Raw genomic sequence first — 18,821 nt, forward strand, 5'->3', positions numbered from 1 at the left:
TTAACATTAAATTTTGTTGTTAGCTTAAGAATTTGAAAACTAGAGTACTGATTGCTTGGAATGCTTTTAGGACATTTTTTATGCCATTCCTTGCTCTTTCAAATACAGAGCCCCTAGATTCTATGTTCTAGATTTCATCCGCTTTGTTTGTTTGTTTGTGTAGCCATTGTTTCTTAATGTATGAACCTAAGTAGTCATGGAGAAGGACGAGACACTTTTGTATAGCCACTAGGGCTATCAAGCTCCACGCTCATGTATATTATGCCTTGACCCGCTGTCTCAAGGGAGCTACTCTTTATTACCTCACCCTCGCCGAGTATGGCAGGTGTCCCAAATTAAGTCATCGTAATAAATTACGCTCTCCGCAGAAGAGCTTGGGATAAGGGTTGTACAGATATTATGTACGTGACTATTAAGTATCCAAACCACTCAATAATCTCCCTTCTTACACAACCAGGGAAAGTTGCGCGAATGTATTTAACTGAGAAATTCGAGTTGCCACATTGGGGACCAGAACTCGAACTCTCATCACCGTAACTCAGTGCGTTACCACTGAGCTACGACGCCCCTTAATGTCATCCGCTAGTTTGACTATAAAGTAAAAACACTCTGACTAAGGAAATAAAATTGTATAACCTGTCCTTTAGTATAAGTGAAAAATATTTAAAATACAAATAATATGAACTGCAGAAAAAGATATTTTACTAAAAGTATTATAATTCTACTAGCGACGGTGCCCTTTTCATCTAGGGGCTTTGAACTTTAGGAATTAGCCTAAAACAACCCAAAAACTTAAATCTAAACACAAAATGGCCTAAAACCAACCTCAGATCCTATGTAAAGCTTACCTAAAATGGATAACTCAATTTGGTAGTTATAGAAATCGTAAGCTGCAGGAAAAAAAACTTACTAATTTTATAGGATTATGTGAACAAAGGTTATATGAAACAGAACTGCATCAAAATAATTTAACATTTCATAGTTATTTCTTTCATCGTATTATAAACGACTTTCCGCGGATATAGAATGTACAATTTTAAGATTAAAACCAGTTTTTTTAGCCTCGAGATGCCGAAGGCACGGGCTAAAAAAGTGATTTTAATCTTATGATTGTACATTTTTATATTCGTAGAAAGCTGGATATAATACGATGCTAGACATAGTTTTTTTTGTATGGATGAGAACCGGTTCCTATCCACCGGATTCGAATGAATACGAGAAAAAAGTTTACCCCTCTATTTTGGTTCCACTCTTTGAATCCAGGACCAGCCTAAAATAAATCTTATTTTAACAAGGATTACAATATCCCTTAGTATCCAAGCACAAAAAATCATGAAAAGACAAACGTACAACGTGAGTTATAGAGCAGAGGTTCAATTGTATTGATAAAGAAAAGAAAGAGAAGTAATATAGAAAAAATCAAAGAAAATCACGAAACCTTTTTTAAAAATGTTTATCTATAATACAAAGTAGAACGATGTCTGTCCGTCTGTCTGTCCGTCTGTCCGTCTGTCTGTCCGTCTGAAGCTTAAGATCTCAGTAACCACTGAACCGATTGGGCTCTACTCTTCAGGGAATATACCTACTGGTCCTGTGATGGTTTTAAGCTATTTTCTTGGGGGGTGGGACACCCCCAACCCCCCCAAAAAATGAAAATACCCCCCCCAAAAAAAAAAAAAAAATTTTTTTACTTTTTCTTTTAAAATCTAAAATACGAAAAATTAAGTTGATCAAACCTCTTGGGGCAAAGCCCCTAGAGGCTAGGGGCGAAGCCACTAGTGTTTTTTAAAGCACAAGCAGACAGACAAAACTATGTATAAACTAAATGTTCAAATATCATAGAAATCTTCACTGAAAAATTTAGCCGTCTATCTTCAATAGCAGCCGAAATAAATCACAATAGCACTATATCGTTACGGACTGATTGACTGACAGACTTATAGTCAAAGTAAATTATAGAGTTGCTACGCTACTAAAAAGAGGAAGCAAAAAAAAGTGGCTCGACAGATTATGACGTCATTCGATATAATAACCAATGACAGGCCAGCATAAATTTTACTATTGGTGTATACTGGCCTCTCATTGGCTATTCTTTCGTATAACGTCATAATCTGTGGATTCCCTCCTTATAATTTGGTCCCCCTACCTTGACGTTGTTTTAGCCCGCTACAAGTTTCACTTTATTAGAGTACCTGATAATCTTGTGTAAGATCCAATGATTTAGGTCAATATTAAAAAGCTTAATTAAATAAATTAATCATTATGTATATGTGTACTGCGTAGGGAAGGGTTTAATCAGTAAGGGAGGGGACATTGGGCCATTTATTACACTAGTCCCCAAAGTGTTATAATAACGTTTTCGTCTTCGCTGGCTTAACGTCCATGGGAACTTTTATTTAATTTTAATTGGTTGGTTCATTTAGTTGAGTGTCCAATCGTTTCAAATACTACAGAATGGATAATTTTGTGTATCATCATTAGGGATAAACATCAATTTATCGGTCATTGCCTTATCCCTTTAGATCCTCGGGTTTATATCAATCTATGTCATAATATGATTACTCCTCCAAGAGATTTTTAATTGCGATCCCATTTTTTGCAATTTTTTTTATGTAGATGACATTAAAACGATATTTTTTCCTTTTATAAACAAGGATATTTATGTTCATACGTAAAGCAGCAAGTGCAAGTCCATGAAGAGATTAGGGGAGTAATTGGGATGATTATATAAAGAATTGAGGGTGCTTCACGACATGGGTTGAAGCCCTTTTACAAATTTACAAATTTCATACACCATAATATGAGTTTTTTTCTCTCCACTCCCCCTAAAGTAATATTTAAGGGAGTGTTGAGGGAAGGGGGGGATCGACACTCCCTAATACCATGTAAAATTCATCCCCAGATGCAAATTTCTATCGAGGGGGTAAAAGGCAAAATATGGCGCGCTTTAAGTGCCCTAAACCCCTAATTCAAGATTTTGTTGCCATTTTGGCAGGTATCCTATTATAAAAAATAGTAAGCTTTTATGTCTGTAGCAAAGGATCTCGCTAACCTTCTGAACCGATATGATTTTCCTTTACAGTGAAAATTCTAAAAGGTCCAGGGAAGGTTTTAAAATATTTTCGGGGAAGGGGGGGAGGAGTAACTCCACCCTCACAAAAAATGTCCCCAATATTTGTTTCTTTTTCTTTTCAAACCTTAAATTAAAAATGGGGTTGAAGGAGAGGGGGACTTTCCCCGCCACCCTTAATTTTCCATAGAAGCTTTTAGGGGCGGAGCCGCTAGTTGTAAATAAACAACAGAACATGGCACTCTTGCTAATGAATTTAAAATTTTTTTGAGATAAGCTGTAAGAGAGGGGACAATGGGCTGTTTATTATACTTTTATACTAGTCCCCAAAGTTGCATAATAACGTTTCTTATTCGTTGACTTAACAACTTTGGAGACTTTGCTGAATTTTTATTGGTTAGTTCATTAAGTTGAATGTTTAAATCTATTAACCACTAATTTTTTATCTACAGAAGGTGTAATTTTGTGTATCATCAATATGGATGAATCTCAATTTATCGGCCATTGTCTTATCACTGGTAATTTCTTCAACAGTAAGACGATCGAGACAGAAGGAAATATCTAATTGTAAAGTAGCTAACATATACATATGTATGTATATAATGAGTTCATTAGTTTTCATCATGAATTTTTATGAAAAGAATATGTTTAGGTAAATTACGTATTTTACCAATGATTATATTTATATTTTTATATGCTTTTGACATTTTTTTCATTTAAGTGTTTCATTTTTATTTATTTATGTGTTATTAGTTGAGTAGCTACTCTAATACTAAAGTTTTGCTGTATGATCTAGATCTTGAATAGTTTTTAAAAAAAAAACAGGATATAATTGGTTAAATTCTAACGAATTAATTATTAAATGAGGGGTAATTGTCTGTTTCTAGGGTAGAGAGAAAGCAACAGGCATTTTTAAAAAAGTTCTCTATGAAACATTTAAAAAAGCTTAAGTAAAGGTTAGGAGATTAAAGCTCCTCGTAAGGCTAGATATACTTTTTGAATAAAATAAGGTGGAGGATATATGCTATTCTTTTCCAAGGTTCCTTTGAGTGTCCTATTTTTTCAATCTTTATCGATATTGAAATAATTTTGTTATTGGTTAAAATACAACATTATAAAACTTTCACGTTTTATTTTATGTGAGCAGCTACGTCCCTAGAGGCAATTATTGGAAAGAGGGGGGGGGGGTGGAGATTTCAAAATAAAAAGAAAGATATTTTCGCGAGAGGTACTTTTTAGTTTTTCTTGGGGCAATTTTTCTTGACAGGGTATGTGTATGCACACCCTGCCTTAACCAAATAAAGGATAAACAAAAATTACCATGAAAACGGACAATGCAGCGTTCAAATAGGACCTAGTGCCAAGTAGAATCCATTGAGAATGAAATCCTAGCTGTTCCTTCTTGGCAGATATTTTGATTTTAAGATTTAGGGTGAAAATCACTAAATTCGCCAAATATACAAGGCAAATCTACCTTCAATACAGAAAGATTGGATACTGTATTTCTGTAAATCATGCTCATGATGACACTTTATAATTCAAATAAAATCTTATTTATGTAAAATCAATGTTTCAGTTGTGATTTGACTCAAATCTGGTTAACTTGTCTTTGTGTTTCACTTGTTTTCTTAATCATCTCAAACATTAGGGCATAGAATTCTTTACACAATGTGTAAACACTTATTATAGAGACCCCTAGAGACCCCCTCTGTAAATCAGCCAATAGGATAACACTGGAAGAACAATCTAGCTATGTTATTGGTAGAGATGTGTATAGATTTTGGCTCAAAAGGGCAAAATCCTGTAATTTTGTTTGCATAATGAGTCACCTATAAATAGTTGCATTTCTAAGGACAAAGCTTTGCTTGGGTAAATCATATCTTGTAAAAATGTATAATCTTATATAATGTGAAACAATGATAAAACATATAAAGTAAGTAGCTATGAATAGTTGAATTTCTTAGGATAAAGTTAGCTTTCTATAAATAATTTTGTGGAAATATTTCGTTGCTGTATTATTTAATTGGATTGTACATTACAGAGGGACGGACAAACGAACAGTTGAAATTATAGAGTAGCTTCGCCACTAATGCGATGGATCTTGTTTATTATGTAAGACATTTATTTTTTCTCATTATGATAATTAATTATTCTACAAAATCCTTATATAACAGGAACTGTGTGTGTGTGTGTGTGTGTGTGTGTGTGTGTGTGTGTCTGTACCGAAGGATCTCGATAAATACTGAACCGATACGGTTATCCTTTACAGTGTAGCTTCTCATTGGTCTTGGGAATGTGTAAAGCTATTTTGGGGAGGATACCACCATCCCACCACAAAAAAAATGTATCTTTGTAAGAAAACAGTAAAAGTGTCTAACTATGGCGTCAGAAAAAATTAACAATTAACCAATAAGAAGCCAGTATTCACTGTGGTAAAATATATAGCGGCCTCTCATTGGTTAATTGTTAATTTTTTCTGACGTCATAGTTAGACACTTTTACTGTTTTCTCTTTGTAATTTTTCTTTTTGAAACTAAAATGAAAGATGGAGATCGAATTCAACTCTTCCCCACCTTAAGTGATCTCGAGGCCGCTAGGGGAGTAGCCGCTACTAATTAAAGATTTAGGTTAATTATAAAATACAAATATTTGAAAATTCATAAAATTTAATAGGATTAGGATTTAAAATATTAAACTGAACAAAAAGAGATTTTTACAATTAAATTTCAATGTTTTAAGAGAAAATGTTAAATATAAGAAATTTAGTATATCAGAAGCATGCCAAAGAACGGAGTAGCAAATTTAGGGGTTTGATAATCCCCCTACAACCCTTGGAAGCCAAATGTCTAAACCTCCTAATAAATTCCTCTAAAATAGCCAGGGTGTTGAGTTGAAAAAAAGGCCACCTCTTTGAAATTAAAGGACGACGTTAAAAGTATTGGCGCGCCATCAATTTAAAAACCTTTAGTTCCTGTTCATCTGTATGCCTGTCTTAGCTAATATGTAAGTAACTCGCATAACAGAAAAATTGTGTGGCTTTTAGTATGTTGATAACTCCCACTTGTCTTTTTTACACCCTAAGGCTCATGCCCCCCTGATATACCCACCTTGATTCTGAAATACACCCCTCTAAACTAAGGAAAGCGTAAGAGGGTGGTTAAAATAATCGGGTTCACTACGCGCATCTCTCACGCAAAAGCATGTGCACGCCACTAGAATAAAAATAAGATATTTCTAAAAAGTATAGTTATAACATGTTGCTTTTAAAATAGAGGCTTCGCCCCTAGCCTCTAGGGGCTATGCCCCAAGAGGATTGATCAAACCAATTTTTCGTATTTTAGATTTAAAAGAAATTTTTTTAAAAATTCTTTGAGGGGGGAATTTTTTTTTGTGGGTGGTAGTCGACCCCACTATTTTAATTTTAGTTCTAAAAAAGAAACTTTTTTTTTGGGGGGGGGGATTTTCATTTTTGGAGGGGTAGGGGGTGTCCCACCCCCCAAGAAAATACTTATAAACCTTCTCGGGACCTATGAGAAGCTACCTTCGCTACAAACAAACAAACAGACAGACATCGTTCTACTTTGTATTATAGATGTATGGTTATTGAACGAATCGTAATAAATGCAGTTCTACGAACATAAAAGGAAAAAAAGATTAATTTCGTGATTGTTTGTATTTTATTTGGAGGTAAATTCTGTGTAATAGCATGCAGTACATGACTTTTCCGTATGGTCAGATTTGGTTGTATTTCAACGAAAAATTAATTATTAAATATTATATCAAACATTTTGTTAAATTCAAACGTACATTGAGTAGTTAAGGTACTATAAATAATCTAAATATCTATAAAAAAAATTTATAATTATATACATTCATGTTTTTTTTCTTTTCAGCAGTTTAAAAAGTTTTAAAATAAATCACTGTAGATTAAAATTATTGATGGAAAAGTTTTGACATTGCTGATTTGTACAACCTAATTAAGAATCAGAAGTCCTTTAGTTATTTTAGCCGATACATTGATGTACATCCCAAATACTAATAAACAAAATTACCCCTTCTGTAAATTACAATTAGTGGTTGAAATGTGATGACACTTAACTTAATAAAGCAACCAATCAAAATTCATAAAAATTACCCAAAGTTGTTAAGACAACGAATAATAAAGCGTTATTATAAAACCTTGGGGACTAGTGTGATAAACAGCCTATTGTCCCCTCTCTCTCTCTCTCTCTCTCTTTCTCTGAGTGCCAATACAGTTTCAGTCTTTATTGAGACAATTTTTTATCTAACTTTCTTTACCACATTTTTTATGTCTGTGCTTTCCCCCAAAGTGCCAGTCAAGCCCTGAAATCCACCTTTTTAAAAAGATTGAAAATAAGGAGGGTACCTACCACCCCTTACCTAAACAAAAATAATTAACAAAGCAATAAAAAAAACTACCCCTCCCTCTTATTTTCAATTTATTTTAAAATTAGGGGAGAAATCTGAGGTGCTCGACGAGGCACTTTGAAGAAAATTACTTAGAAAACTATCTTCACACCAATTCTTTTGGGAGGTACAGAAATGTTTATATGTGACGTCATAAAATACATCTAACCTCATCTTTTATTTAGGGGTTTCCTATCCCACTTCTCCTCTAATCCTTCATTTTTAGACGTATTTATATGACGTCACTTTTATGACACTTTTCGTATCTATATTATTTTATCATACCTGAACATAATGAAGTCCATGGAGATCGAAAAAGTAGTCATGATTCATACTTGGCTTTACATCAAAATAAACCTGAACAAACATTTAAACACCTTATACTGCCAATAAAAAATTACGTATTGCAATTCAAATGACCAATGATAGACCAATACACAGACTAAATTACCAATGGCAGGCCAGTAATCATTTTAATTGATGGTAGTCCAGTATGATATTTTTTTTATAGGGACTATAAAAAGCTTTACAAATATTACATTATTTAATTGCTTGAATTTAAACGCCAAGCAACAGCAGGGGGGGGGGGGTAGGTTAGGTAAATAGCCTAAAACCATCAAGGACATCTATGTAGTAAAAAAAAATGAATGTTCCCCCGACATGTAACCATACATCTATAGGTTTAAAAAACAAATCAGAAGTATAATATTTTGAAAACAAAAAAGTCACTGTGCTAAGTGAAAAAAATGTATAAATTCAAAAGCATTCTATTATACTAATTTATACGTAGCACGTATAGGTATTAGGCAAGTAAGTATACATTTTACCATTGGTATATATAAATGTATACTGGCCTATCATTGGTCATATGTATTGTATAACGTCCATTTTTATTAGGCACTATAAGCTGCTTCACTGGTTTTGAAAATACTGTTTTTGATGTGTTAAACCTATAGCGCCAAGGTAATAGTTAAACAATTAAACATACCAATTGAGTCATCAATAAACAATATAAATATGAAACCATATTCATCAAAACCTTTTTACATTTTATGCTTTTTAGTAAAAAAGCTATTCTATAATTCATTTTGTCTGTCCGTTAGTTAGTTCGTAACTCTATGGGGATAATTTGATAATGATAGTCGGTGGAATTTTTGTTGTTTATCTATTAGTCATGCTACAAAAGTGATAAAAAGTTTCATAATTCATGATTTATGGACATTATAATCCTTGTTTATATATTGAAAACCTGTGAGATAGTAGTCCCAATTTCACTGATAAACACCCTGTACTGGACAGACAGACAGACATACATCCTGTTATTTTATTATAAGAATATACCTGTGAGATAGTAGTTCCAATTTCACTGATAAACACCCTGTACTGGACAGACAGACAGACATACATCCTGTTATTTTATTATAAGAGTATACCTGTGAGATAGTAGTCCCAATTTCACTGATAAACACCCTGTACTGTACAAGCTGGCCATGGGGTTGCGGGTTCAGCTCCAACTCAAATCCATTTCCTTTTCCAACGCCTGGTACCTAAAGAGTTGGTGTTATAGAAACAAATTCCACAACATAAAGACATTGGGACACTCGAATGTTTAAAGGTTTGGTATCAAGGACGTCCAAGGGGGGGGGGGGAAGTGGGGATTACCCTCCCCCCCCCCCTCCCAAATAAAAAAGCTTGGACACCCCTGTTTGGTATATCAACTTGGATTCTTAGCTTCTTTAAAAAGTTACTTTAATCATATATATACCTAATTGTCATAAGAATTAGAGCTTTGAAAGAGCTTTTTAAAGTGAATTGATAGAACGGGCATTTAGAAATGGTTATACAGTTGCTACGCACTTCTGTTTTATTTTAAATGAATAAAAATCAACTTACTTTAGCAGGGGCCCCAAAGACATTAGCAGAAATATTTATATTGTTAAATGTCAAACAGTTTCCTATTTCACTCGGTACCACCTAAAACAAGAACAATTTTGTACAAAAATGCACTGAAATAGCAGTATTTCATGATCTATAAAGAATTAAAAGATATAGAATGTTATGAATGTTGTGAAACATAACCCTATAACTCATTTTGTACGTTGATATTGAGTATAGGATAGACATGTCAAAATCATTGAACGAATTGCAATGACAATATCTTCTATAATTTACTTTGGCCAGTTGTTTAATCCTTTGCCATAGATTTACCTGGGTTCTGTTACAAGTTTTGGGGATAGCAATTCCATTTTTCTTGAAAGAACACTGTAGCAGGTACTCGCTTATATTCATCTGAGCTAAGTAAGGGTAATTATGTCGATCAGAAGTGCAGCAATAACAAGCTTGGGATCATGTAAAGAAAACAAAGATGTTCCTAAAAAGGGCAGAAATTGTCTTCCTATGGTATAGAATTGCATTTTCCTTTCCTTTTTCTGATGTCAGTAAAGTAAAAAAACACAATATTTTAATAAAATGTTTGTTTGTTCTTTATAGGTCTTAAGAGAAAATTTACTTATATGTGAGATTTAATTTTTGTTTAATTGTCTCAGGAATCAAGAGACAAATTATTATAAACATACTTACATGTTCCATTTATTTGATGTTTAATTGTCTCAGTAATCAAGAGACTAATTACAAACATACTTACATGTTCCATTTGTTTGTTGTTTAGTTGCCTCAGGAATAAAGGAATATTAACATACTTACATGTTTCATTTGTTTGGTGTTTAGTTGTCTCAGGAATAAAGGGACTATTTATGAACATACTTACATGTTCCATTTGTTTGTTGTTTAGTTGTCTCAGGAATAAAGAGACTAATTACAAACATACTCACATGTTCCATTTGTTTGTTGTTTAATTGTCTCAAGAATCAAGGAACTATTTATAAACATACTTACATGTTCCATTTGTTTGTTGTTTAGAGGTATCAGGAATCAAGGGACTATTTATGAACATACTTACATGTTCCATCTGTTTGTTGTTTAATTGTCTCAGGAATCAAGGGACTAATAAAAACATACTTACATGTTCCAATAGATTGTTGTTTAGTTGTCTCAGGAATCAAGAGACTAATCATAAGTATACTTACATGTTTCATTTATTTGTTGTTTAATTGCCCAGGAATCAAGGTACTAATTATAAACATACTTACATGTTCCATTTGTTTCTTGTTTATTTGTCTCAGGAATCAAGGGACTAATTATAAACATACTTACATGATCCATTTTTTTGGTGTTTAGTTGTCTCAGGAATCAAGGAACTATTTATAAACATACTTACATGTTCCATTTGTTTCTTGTTTAGAGGTATCAGGAATCAAGGGACTATTTATGAACATACTTACATGTTCCATTTGTTTGTTGTTTAATTGTCTCAGGAATCAAGGAACTATTTATGAACATACTTACATGTTCCATTTGTTTGTTGTTTAATTGTCTCAGGAATCAAGGGACTATTTATGAACATACTTACATGTTCCATTTGTTTGTTGTTTAATTGTCTCAGAAATCAAGGTACTAATTTTAAACATGCTTACATGCTCCATAAGATTGTTGTTTAGAGGTATCAGGAATCAAGGTACACATTATAAACATACTTACATGTTCCATTTGTTTCTTGTTTAGAGTTATCAGAATTCAAGGGACAGATGGTGATCGGAGGAAATGTTATTCTTTCTGAAAATAAAAAGTATTTTTTAAACTATGTTTTGATTATTTATATCCAAGAAAGGAGGTACAAAAAAAATTTAATTTAATTGTGAACATAAATTAAAAAATTATATTATATTTTTTTTATTAAAATAGCAGAAATGTTATGTGAAAAGTGAAGATTTTCTTCTATTATTAGGGTCAGTTGGTCTGTACGGAACAGCTAGCTCTTTTTGTTAAAATGGAAATGTTAGAATTGTCCTATCTTTTTCAAACTTTGCATGATGATTCCTATAACAGAAATCGTAGCAACTCTATAATCGTTATCAATATATCCATAATTTCATTTATGTGTTGATTTTTAACTTTTTGACAAAAATTTTTTATCTGATATAATTAAATTATCCTATTAATCTGGTTTATGGAATAGTGAACCAAGTACAATGTAATAAGCGAAGCATCTCTATAATTAAGTCCTAAAAATGTAAGTATGTCCTTTAAACAGTATCCTGACACTCTATAAGTGTTAATGTTCGTTTGTGCTATCGTTTAGGAGCTATTCTTTTATGTATGTAATCAACCTTGTTAAATAGTTTTTAAAAATATTTACCAATTGGAATTTGAGTGACAGATGTAATGATTGGGTTCTCCTCCCACCCCTAGAATATAAGTTGAGCTTGTCGTTTTTTGAATTAGGATAAAAGGTCATTTAATTTATAATCTACATATCAATTTATTAGAAGAATCATTGGCACCTCTAATTAAATTTAAAGTATTTACTTCAACTATTTTATTTATAAGTCTGAATCAATTGTTATTTGGGCCAAAAAGACAAATTAATTTTTCTCTTTGGAATGAAATTGTTGAAAAAAAAGCACTAAATATTTTAAAGCAAAAGAGTAGAATTCTATGGTTTTCTGAAGACTTAAAAATATTTTAAATGTATTTCTCGTATTCATTCGAATCCGGTGGATAGGAATCGGTTCTCATACATAAGAAAAAAAACTATGTATAGCATCGTATTATATTCAGCTTTTTACGGATATAAAAATGTACAATCATAAGATAAAAACCAGTTTTTGTAGCCCGTGCCTTCGGTACCTCGGGGCTAAAAAACTGGTTGTAATCTTATAATTGTACATTCTATATCCGCGTAAAGCTGTTTATAATACGATGCGAGAAATATCTATTTTTACCTGGTTACAGTAATAAACAACATACATAGCTGAAAAAAAAATAAATAAAAAATTAGCACAAGGAAGTCCAATGGGGGGGGGGTGGTAAAGGGATAATTACCCCCCCTCCTTCTAAAAAAAATTTGAATTTTGAATTTAAAAAGCTTAAACGTCCTTGCTTACGATGCGAGAAATAACTATTAAAAATTATTAATAATTTCAGTCGCCTATCTTGAGTGTCAGCTGATTAAATAAAGATTCTCAAAAACTCAAAAACATGTGAAAAGTGGAATGATAGAAAAAAAAAGTTTATTATTTATCCTCTTATTGCATTTGAACCCAACTCGATTTTGTTGTTTACAAATAACGTAATTTTGATCTGGGTTAGGATGGGTTAAGTAAAGATTAAACGAGTGGGGAACTTGTTGCCATTTGCGTAAAAATATCTCATCATTTGCTGAAATATGCTAGAAATATTTTTCATTCTTACAAGTTTAAAACAAGGTGGACGGGGTTTTTCCATGGAAGTAGGGGACATTGGGATGTTTATTACACTAGTCCCCAAAGTTTTATAATAATGATTTCTTAATAATTTGAATAACAACTTTGGGGACTTTAAATAAATTTAGATTGGTTGATTCAATAAATTGAGTGTCAACTGATGATTGTCATCTACAGAAGAGGAAATGTATCATCATTGGTAATGTATGTCAATTTATCAGCCATTGTCTTATCCCTTTAGATCTCTTGATTTTTTCGTTGTCAAGAAAATGGTATGAATGTTTTAAAACAAAAAATACTTACAAACACAGGTTGTACAAAATATTGAAATAAGCCACAATAACTTGGTTGAATAATGCTCCGCTCTGAAATAAAAATATTGTTCTCTATTAATTTGGATATTTGAAGTGTTTACAATAACATACAACTTTTTGTCCAGAAATAGATTAACATCAATACTATCCTATTATATAAAGTAGCTAGATTTTTGTCTGTAGGGAAAGATCCTACTAACCGCGTTAGAGTAAAGATACTTATTGGTCCAGGAATGGTTTGACTATTTCTGGGGAGGGTATCTCCACCCTCCACCCCGGCCCCCCCCCCACAAAAAAAATTACTTTCTTTTTAAAATTGAAAATTTGGACTGGGCCACTCCCCCCCCCTCCTCCCACCTCAAGTGTCCCTAGGGACGTAGCCGCTATCTATAATACAAAGTAGCTTGATGTCTGTCTGTCCGTTCGTCCGTCCGTCCGTCTGAAGCTTAAGATCTCGGTAACCACTGAACCGATTGGATTCTACTCTTCAGGGTATATACCTATCGGTCCTGTGGTGGTTTTAAGCTATTCTCTTGGGGGGTGGGACACGCCCAACCCCCCTAAAAATGAAAATTTCCCCCCCCAAAAAAAAATAATTTTCTCGAGAACACATTAGACTATGAGCAGCACCAGTAGTAATTTTCTTGAGAACACATTAGACTATGAGTAGCACCAGTAGTACTTTATTTTTTTTCAATTATCTCTTGGGGCAAAGCCCCTAGAGGCTAGGGGCGAAGCCGCTAGTAAATTATAAAGAAACAAGGATGACAACATCCATAAGTAGCGAAGCTATAAATATTCATGGAAGTACAAACAGACAATTCAAATTATAGAGAAGATGTTCAATTTATTAATTTGCCCTTTCCTACACAAATCTGTACTAAATTGCAACCAATTAAATGTCTAGAATGTACCTCCATTGTTCTCCTATTGGCTGATTTAGAGAGTATGCCTCTAGATTATCTCTATTCATCTGAGATGGGTTTTAAAAAGATGCCGCGTTTTTTCTCGACATTTTTTACGCTATGAATAACAAGCGCGGCATTCGCGAAATCTAAACAGAGTAAACAACTATTTATTTAATTATTTCAATTTTGTTGGTACAGCCTTTTTAAAAGAAAAACAAATTATCTTAAATCCATTTTTGCTGCATATTAATTAATATATCTTTTTAGAGATATTAGACATTATACAAATGGCTAAAATAGTAATTTTAAAATTTTGAATTCTTAAGTTGTATACTCTGTTTAGATTTCGCGAATGTCGCGCTTGTCATTCATAGCGTAAAAAATGTCGAGAAAAACGCGGCATCTTTTAAAAACCCATCTCTGACTTAAATTATATACCTGTTAAGTTGGCCAACTCCATGTATTGTGGAATTGTTAAGATAATCTCTAAGCAACCTCACTGGATTCTGTTAATAAATAAAAAATGTGTTAGTTATTCAAGTCTAAATAATATATGTTATACAATATCTAACCCAAAACAAGGATGACAACATCCATAGAAAGCGAAGCTCTGAAACGGTAGGACAAACGAACATTAATACTTGTGTAGTGTGTCAGAATTGAAAAATCTGAACATAAATGTAAAAATGTCAATCAAAATTTCCATTAAAGTTGTTAAAAAAACTGCTTAAATACAGGATAATATTTAAGGACATATTTACGTTTTAGGACTTTATTATAGAGATGCTTCGCTCATAACATTGTACTTTGTTGTCCTAAGAATTAGTATTCAAAAAATCAAATCAATCAGATAATTCTATTACATACAAATTTTCTGTTAAAAAAGATAAAAAAAAATCAACATGTTTAAAATGGACGTACTGACATTCTGGTAACGATTATAGAGTTGCTCTCTAAATCGTACCTAACTACCATAGAAATCACCATGCAAAATTTGAAATCGATAGGACAATTCTAAAATGCCTAAATTAACGAATAAAGCTATCTGTTTCAGACTTACAGACGGACGGACGTACGGACCGACCCTAATTATAGAAAAGCTTCGCTTTTAACAAAACAAATATTAGTTCATTTATTTATAAAAGCGAGAATGCAAATATACAAATGTAAAATACTACAATACAATCAATTAAATAAATAAATAGAATCAAAATAATATATAAAATCCTTAAAAATAGATAATAAACATGCCATGTCAAATTTAAAACTATTCCAACGAACAAGAGTGGGTAAACTACATAAGGAGGGAAGCTATGAATAAAAGACGTAAACTGAAAATATCAACACAATCATAACAAACATAATCAAAAACTAAAAAGCTGTATTTCAAAGAAAAATATTGCATAACAGCATATCTTTTTTATATTCTTTGTTTAGGTAGGTTTAAAGGAACAATTAAGATTATGTAAATATCAAATTTTGTATTTAATGATTATAGCATTAGCAAACAATTTTCTTTATTGCAAGACAAAACGATTTTTTTAAAACCGTTATTTAAAACTGTAGCCGAGCCCTCTTAAGTTATAAGCTGCCGAGCCTTTGCCTAATTATTGAAATATTATAGACAGCGGAAAGTGTCATGTGCGATGTATCAAAAATTCGTCAATTATTCATCTCTTAGTTTCCTTTCCCATTTCTTCTCTCATCCTTTCTTTTTAGACGTATATTATGACGTCACACATGGTACTTTCCGCTATCCAAATAAAATAACCTCTTTCTTTCTTTTATCATCTCTGTTATACATGTTTGTGCCACCCCTGTCTGTAAAGTTGGACCACGCAGTGTTGTAATCCATTTTTTTCTGTAAAAATTCAGTGTCTTTCTAGAATTCGACGACCAAGATGCAAAACAGTTTATATTAGCAATGGGGTACATGGCAGATTTACCACTAGCAAAAATACAGTGATAAGACTGTCATAAACACAGTGATTTGATGTCATAAACACAGTTTTACTGTCAAATTCACACCTGCATTTTTAGGTGGTATGACAAAAATACAGTTATTGCACTGTCATATTCACAGTTTTGCTGTCAATTATACACCTACATATTGACAAAAATACATACATTTAATTTATGATTTGTCAATTATACACCTACTTATTGACAAATATAATCTATTAAATTTATACTTATTTATCCATAATATTTAATACATGATTTAATACATTAGGAGGTTGAAATCTTGTTTATAAAAGCAGAAATATAATCTATGATTATGGTTTTGTCCCAAAAAAGGTAATGTATAATTCCATTTTTACCCTCTCTTAGTAATGATATCATCATGGCCAGTGCATTGGAATTTTAGAAACCCTGTTCCAGAATGGATTGGATACGATTGAACCGGTTAAGAGCCATACAGAAAAATCATATATTGTATCGTATTACAGACAATATTTCACAAATATTAGTATTTTTCACCAGTATTGTTGGCCCGGGTATTTTGCCACTAGGGGCTAACAAAACTGGAATTATACCTATAATTATCATTTAAATTTTACTATCAGAGGATGGCTGTCAGTGTCTATAATACGATGTGATGAATAACTATTTAAATTTAGTATTATCAAATGCTAGTTTAAAGTCTAACTGATATTATTTCTTTAAACATAGTTTTTCGAAGCATTTATATTCATTATTTTCAAAATTATACGTTCAAAATTTGTCCCAGTATTTAACCTTAATTTACATTATTTTGCTCACTCTTTATTTATTACCAGCGGCTGCGCCCCTATCATCGAAGGGGCTCTTTATTCTAGGAAAGGATAAAAACCATCCTGATATTAATTCTTACAGCCTAATACCACCCCCGGAAGTATTTGAAGCTTCCCTATATAGAGAACTCAATCGGTTCAGCAGTTATTGAAATCTTAAGCTACAGCATTAAAACAAACCCACTACTATATAATAACATTATATATAATATAAACATAACTTCATTTTTTCTCATTTTATTTATGAAATACAATTGTTTCATTAATAAATAGGTAGTTCCAATTAATATGTTAACAAAAAAGATTTCAAAAATGCATGTCTTTGCATTTTGAATCTTTTGAATAGACTTCTTTATATAATAGGATTAAGCACCAAATGAAACAATCTCATCCTTTTTAAAGTCTCATACAAAATAAATATTAATATTCCTTCAAAAAATGGTCTTTTCCCATAAATGGTTTATTTTAAACTGAAAGAGAAAATATTCTACACGGAGAAATTTATACTTATGCAATCTTACTCAATAATTATAGATACTCATCTGAAAAATAAAAGTAAGAGCAAACAAGGATGAATTTTCTTTTTCTAGTGTAGCTAAAAGCATTGATCTAAAGGGATAAGACAATGACTTATAAATTTAATTACATTCCCAATGATAATAAATAAAATTTACTTCTCCTGTAGATTACAATCAGTGGTAGAAACGGTTGGACATTCAACTTAACGAACCAAACATTAATAATTCATTAGTCCCCAAAGTTAATAAGCCAACGAATAAGAAAACATTATTATAAAACTTTGGGTACTAGTGTAATAAATAGCCCAAATGTCCGAACCCTCCCTGAGCTAAAAGAACTATAACAATCATGGCTCAGAATTAACCTTTAATGGTCGGGGGGGTCGTCCGGTTATTTATCTCATTTTCTGTGTATGAAAGATGAAGAGCCCAAACTGCGTGACTTTTTAAGTATGGGTATGACACATATCTGAGTGTTGAAATTTTTTGAACATCTCCATCCTGGCGGGCACAGGATGCCAGCAAACCTGGAAGGGTCATCAAGGTAAAGAGCAAAAATATATTTTTGACTTAAACATAGCATTTTATCTTACCAAAATACTTAAATATCCTCTAGTAGTACATCCTTAATGAAATACAGGTGTTCAAGTCAATTTGAGGTTCCAGGTATGATCCTGCAGGTCCTGAAATCTTTAAAAGGCTCCAGTGGCCGCAATTTTTTACTTAGAGACGTCAAATTTTAAACTTAAGCTTTTTTTACATGTCTACATAACATATCAAAATTTCATAAAGATCTGGCAAGTACCCTAAAAAAATAAAAAATTACAGCCGTTTGAAATTTTTAAGTAAAAAAGGACCTAAAAACAAAGGTTGTTAAATAAAAGGGGAAAGGAAGCGAAAATTGACTTTGATTTGAAAATTTATTATCAATGAGGGGACTTGCACAAAAAATTTAGCTTTCTAGCTCTCATAGGAACTGAGATTAAGGTGCGGCAAGGGGGTCCGACTGTTAAGGGTTAAAAGATTACATCAGCCGCGCGGCCACCTAATAAGTGTAAATGCCAGGCGCGCGGGCGGCTAAATAAGCTATTTAAAAGGCCTCAATATTTCAAATCAGCCACATTTAGCCGTAACTAACGTCATCAATCAGCTTTTAGCAGCGTTAGCCGCTGTAATACTCAGTCAAACAGCTTAAACAAAAAAGAAAGTAGATGACGTAACTAACGATACTTGCTGAAAATCATAAGCAATTTGTACATCGTTTATACGTATTAACTCAAGATTTTCTTTTTTTACTGTATAAAAATTACTGTTATTTGTCAAATTGCAAATCTTGCGCTTCTTATATACACAATTTTGTTCGTTTTGATGTTGTTCAGTGCTTCTTCTAATATCCGCTGGATTATAACCAGTTCTAAGGCATGCTGAAAATTTATGTAGAGCATCGTATTACAGACAATTTTCATTCAAATAACCGTGGAGAACTAT

The 18,821-nt window shown here is 32.4% G+C and overlaps 1 protein-coding gene across 1 annotated transcript in view; it reads right to left on the minus strand.

Moving 5' to 3' along the window:
* LOC145321784 (acid-sensing ion channel 4-B-like) overlaps positions 1–15,898 on the minus strand; it is a 31,543-nt gene extending 15,645 nt beyond the window's left edge. The window contains exons 1-11 of the mRNA XM_080163402.1: positions 15,813–15,898; positions 14,480–14,547; positions 13,123–13,184; positions 12,340–12,368; positions 11,754–11,802; positions 11,096–11,170; positions 9,707–9,792; positions 9,392–9,472; positions 8,932–9,045; positions 7,784–7,855; positions 1,232–1,270 (exon numbers count right to left, since the gene is read on the minus strand). Of these exons, the coding sequence (XP_080019528.1) occupies positions 1,232–1,270; positions 7,784–7,855; positions 8,932–9,045; positions 9,392–9,472; positions 9,707–9,792; positions 11,096–11,170; positions 11,754–11,802; positions 12,340–12,368; positions 13,123–13,184; positions 14,480–14,547; positions 15,813–15,896 (759 nt within the window). The 5' untranslated portion in view covers positions 15,897–15,898. The remainder of the gene's footprint in view (positions 1–1,231; positions 1,271–7,783; positions 7,856–8,931; positions 9,046–9,391; positions 9,473–9,706; positions 9,793–11,095; positions 11,171–11,753; positions 11,803–12,339; positions 12,369–13,122; positions 13,185–14,479; positions 14,548–15,812) is intronic.
* Positions 15,899–18,821: the final 2,923 nt, after the last annotated feature.

Source organism: Acartia tonsa, chromosome 6 (assembly GCF_053477335.1).
Source record: "Acartia tonsa isolate MP-2025a chromosome 6, ASM5347733v1, whole genome shotgun sequence".
NCBI lineage: Eukaryota > Metazoa > Arthropoda > Copepoda > Calanoida > Acartiidae > Acartia > Acartia tonsa.